This window comes from Alligator sinensis, unplaced genomic scaffold (assembly GCF_000455745.1).
Source record: "Alligator sinensis unplaced genomic scaffold, ASM45574v1 scaffold1905_1, whole genome shotgun sequence".
Lineage (NCBI taxonomy): Eukaryota > Metazoa > Chordata > Crocodylia > Alligatoridae > Alligator > Alligator sinensis.
In genome coordinates, this window is record NW_005843303.1 from 52929 (window position 1) to 57661 (window position 4733).

General features: G+C 66.8%; 1 protein-coding gene across 1 annotated transcript; it reads left to right on the forward strand.

The window, feature by feature from the left end:
- Positions 1-500: 500 nt before the first annotated feature.
- On the forward strand, positions 501-4724 carry LOC102375506 (TBC1 domain family member 20-like). The gene is made up of 8 exons (XM_025194779.1): positions 501-531; positions 1855-1920; positions 2940-3128; positions 3209-3289; positions 3368-3554; positions 4011-4112; positions 4301-4442; positions 4536-4724. Exons 1-8 carry the CDS (start codon positions 501-503, stop codon positions 4722-4724), a joined length of 987 nt encoding a protein of 328 aa, XP_025050564.1.
- The last annotated feature ends 9 nt before the right edge of the window (positions 4725-4733 follow it).

Genomic DNA, 4733 nt, shown 5'->3' on the forward strand with positions numbered 1-4733 from the left:
GGCTTCAGATGCTCCCAAATCCACTGGCGGGCATCCTATGTGCAGGCCCAAACCCGGAGGGCTGGGAGTTTGGATGCCCCCGAGTCTCACTTGCCCTTAGCCAGGGGTCACATACTGCAGCCTAAAAGAGCCTTACCTCTGCCTGGCCCAGCGCCCATGGCTAATTAACGGCCCGCTAACGGTCCCTGGCCCCTCTGGAGACAAGGACAGGGAGCAGGGAAGGGGCAGCCAGGGGCTGAGAGCTGGGGACCCTGCTCTGACGTGGTGCAGCAGCTCAGCTCTTGGACTAAGGGCACCTGAGGTCTGGGTTCAAAGTCCCGGCTGTGACCTTGAGCAAACTGTGCCCGGGGCACGCTCCCCCCCGCTCCCGTGCTCAGTGTGACGGGGCCAAAGCCAGGATGCAGGCGGGAACAGGACGGTGGAGGCAGGGCCTAGCTTCAGCAATTACCACGCGTTACAGCCTGTTCCACAGATGATGCAGACTGGTGCACCACGTGGACATGGGGGAGCGTGGTGTCCCCCACCGGAAAGGTTGCGCTATAAACAGCCTGGGGCACATCCGGTCAGGGGTGGGAGAGAGGAATCAGGAGGCAAGAGAGGGAGCTGGACAATGTGGAGCCTCGCACCGACAGCGGGCCGTGGCTCCCGGGCAATGGGTGTGGGCTGTGCTGAGCACGGCAGGTTCGGGGTCCGCGACTAGGGGCCGGAAGCCCGGGGTTTCCGGCCAAGGCGGCTCCCAACAGAGCTGACCTCCGCGAATGCCCTGACTACCTCCTGTGGCAGGGAGTTCCCCAGGTTAACGGCGCTTGGGCCAACTTCCCCCGCTCCCTCGCCTTCCTGGGCTTGGAGTAGGCGTCTTGCCCCACGCCGAGGTTTGCTCCCAGGCATGCGCACGGCACGGCTCTGCTGGAGACCCACACGCGTGCGACTCCCCTCCGTGCACGGGCAGCGGGACAGAGGCGTGCAGGCGGGCGGGGAGGCGGGCGCTGGCGGGAGCTCTCCAGCCCTGCCACCCGCACAGCAGAACCGGGCGAGCTTCAGGTGCGTCTGCTCTGCACGGGTTGCACGCTCGCCCCAGGCGTCAACAGCTGGCTCCTTGCACACGCAGACCTGCCCCTGGACCTGTACACACACATGTGCACATCCATGCATGCACATGTACACACCACACTCCTGTACGTGTGCACACACACCTACTACACATGCATGTACACGTGCCTGCACACACCTACTACATACTCATGTATGTGTGCCACGTGCACCTACCTACACATTCATGTACATGTGCACACACCCCTACCTGTGAACATGTACAGAAACACCTACACGCACACGTGCACGGACACACAGACCTGTGCACGCACACATGCATTTCCATGCACACGTCCACACATCCATACCCACGTGCATGTGCATTCTCACACCTGTACACACATGCACACAATGTATATGCACGAACTGTGTCACACATATGTATGTGCACAAGTGCACACATATGGTGTATCTACACATGCACATGCACACTCCCACCTACATGCACACACATGTATGCACAGACACGTGTGTACTTGCACATGTGCAAACAAACAGTATAGCTACACACACGTATGCACACAGGCACGTGCACGTACACACACGTGTGCGCACATACTCTAGCTACATGCACGCGCATGTGCACACGCACACGCATGCATTTCCACGCACACGTGCACACCCCCACACAAGTGCATACGTGTCCGCACCGCACGCATGAGCACACGCCCTGCCCGCCCCCGCCGACTACACTTCCCAGTGCCCCCTGCGCCAAGCCCCGCCCCTTCTCCCCTGCCCTGAGCGGCGGCGCCCAATGAGCAGCGAGTCCTGCTGAGGCCGGGCCAACGGGAGAGGCGGGGCGGGGCCGGGCGGGGCGGCGGCACGGAGGTGAGAGCGGCCGGGTACGCGCGTGTGCACGCGCACACGGGCACGCGGCCGCACGGCCAGGCACATGCCTGCACACGCCGGCACGCGCAGACCTGCTTGCACACGCGGACACGCACGCAGACACGTGTGCACCCGTAAATGCATGCGCAGGCACACCAGGCACGTGCACACGCAGACGTGCACTCAGGCACGTGCACACGCAGACACGTGTGCACCCGTAAATGCATATGCACAGGCACACGTGTGCACCTGTAAGTGCATGCTCGGGCACACGTGTGCACACGCAGACACGTGTGCACCCGTAAATGCATATGCACAGGCACACGTGTGCACCTGTAAGTGCATGCTCGGGCACACGTGTGCACACGCAGACACGTGTGCACCCGTAAATGCATATGCACAGGCACACGTGTGCACCTGTAAGTGCATGCTCGGGCACACGTGTGCACACGCAGACACGTGTGCACCCGTAAATGCATATGCACAGGCACACGTGTGCACCTGTAAGTGCATGCTCGGGCACACGTGTGCACACGCAGACACGTGTGCACCCGTAAATGCATATGCACAGGCACACGTGTGCACCTGTAAGTGCATGCTCGGGCACACGTGTGCACACGCAGACACGTGTGCACCCGTAAATGCTTGCGCAGGCACACGCAGACGCTCACCCCCCCAGCACAGGCAGGCGCGTGTACATGCAGACACACACACGTGTCAGCGCACGCGCTCACAGGCCTGGCAAGGCCCCGGCCCCGGCCCCGGCCCGGGCCCGTTGGGGATGCGGCGGGCGGGGGGGCTGGGACTGCCAGGTGTCCCGGGGGGGGAGCCCTGACCCGAGCCGGGCGCTGGCAGCCTGACGTCCGCGGCGGCGGGGACGCATGCCCGTGTCGCGGCCTTGACGCGCCGGCCCTGGAGCGGTGACGCACGGACGGGGGGGCCGGCACCGGGGTCTTCCCTCCTGGGGGGAGGGGGCGGTGAGGCCCCGGGGCTGGCACTGACGCTGTCCCCCTGGGCAGCGCCCCCGGGGCCGTGGAGGCAGCAGAAGCTGGTGCAGATCCACGAGGCGCTGAGCAGCGACCCGGTGGGCGTGGAGCGCCTGCGCGCCGCGGCCGCCAGCCCGGGGGGGCTGCTCACGGACGAGCTGCGCCGCCGCGTCTGGCCCAAGCTGCTGGGCGTCAACGCCTACGACCTGCCCCCCAAGCCAGGTAGGGCGCGGGGTCCCCAGGGCTGGGAGGGGCCGGGGCGCCCCACGGCCCCGGGACCCCCTCACCCTGCCCTCCCCCAGGCCGGGCCCTGTGCCGGGACCACAAGGACTACGGGCAGGTGCTGCTGGACGTGAGACGCTCCACGTGCCGCTTCCCCGCCGGTGAGTGTGTGGCAGCCGTGGCCAGGGCGGGGGGGGAGCAGGGGGCGCCCGGCTCTGACCTCTGCCCTCTGGCCCCAGGCATGCGGGCTGAGCAGCGGCAGGTGCTGCAGGAGCAGCTGGTGGACGTGATCGTGGCGCTGCTGAGCGCCCACCCCGAGCTGCACTACTACCAGGGCTACCACGACGTGGCCGTCACCCTGCTGCTGACCGTGGGTGCGCGCATGGGCCTGGCGCTGCTGGAGCGTCTCTCCACCCACCACCTCCGGTACTGCCCCTGCCCCCGGGATGCAGGGGGGCCGCGGCTGCCAACGTCCTGCTGCTGCCGGGGGGTCACGGGCGCTGCAGGGAGCCCAAGCCAGGCCGTGCCCCCGCTGCAGGGGAAGGCAAACCCCCCCTCCCCCCGTGCACCAGTCTGAGCCGGGGGGAAATCCCTTCCTGCCCCAGTGCAGCGTTGAGCCTCAGCACGGTGGGCAAGACCCTGCGGGGTTGGTGCCAGGAGGAGCATTGGCACAACATGGCAGGGTTCCCCGGTCCCTTCTGCCGAGGCGCAGCTGCGGCCCGTGGCGTCTGGTTCCACGTGGCCCTGCCACGGCGCCGGGGGCTGCGTCCCGTTGGGCTGGGAGGGCTGCGGGGGGCTCGTGAGACGGGTGTCACCGTCCTGCTCCCAGCATGCACCTCTCCACCCACCGCTGGGCTTGACCCTTGACCGTCTCTTCCCCAGGGACTTCATGGACCCCACCATGGACAGCACCAAGCACATTCTGAACTATCTCATGCCCCTCCTGCAGCGCGAGAGCCCTCGGCTCCACGACTTCATGCTGAGGTAGCGGCCGGTGGCGTGGGACAAGGGCTAGCCTGCGTGACCCCCTTCCCCTGGCACCTGCTGGTGGGGGTGGGGGTTGGACTGGGAGACACTGGCAGAGCCGTGGGGTGCAGCCCAGGGGCTGTGGGTGGGGGGTGAGGGGCACCGGCAGGACCGGCGCTCAGCGGCCGCTGTCTCCCCATGGGCAGGGCGGAGGTGGGCACCATCTTCGCGCTGAGCTGGCTCATCACCTGGTACGGCCACGTGCTCACCGACGTGCGCCACGTCCTGCGCCTCTACGACCTCTTCCTGGCCTCGCACCCGCTCATGCCCGTCTACCTGGCTGCCGCAGTAGGTCCCATGCGTGGCGGCGGGGCTGGCACCCCTGAGGGCACAGCCTCCCCTGGGACCTGCCTCCTGGCACTGCTGCTGCTGTCCCTGCAGATTGTCCTGCACCGCGAGGAGGAGGTGCTGACTTGCTCCTGCGACATGCCCAGCATGCACCAGCTCCTGGCCCGGCTGCCCCCCGACCTGCCCTTCGAGCGCCTCGTTGCCCGGGCCCAGGACCTTTTCCGCTGCCACCCCCACGCCGAGCTGGCCAAGCAGGCGGCTCTGCAGCACCACAAAAGGTGAGGGGGGCGC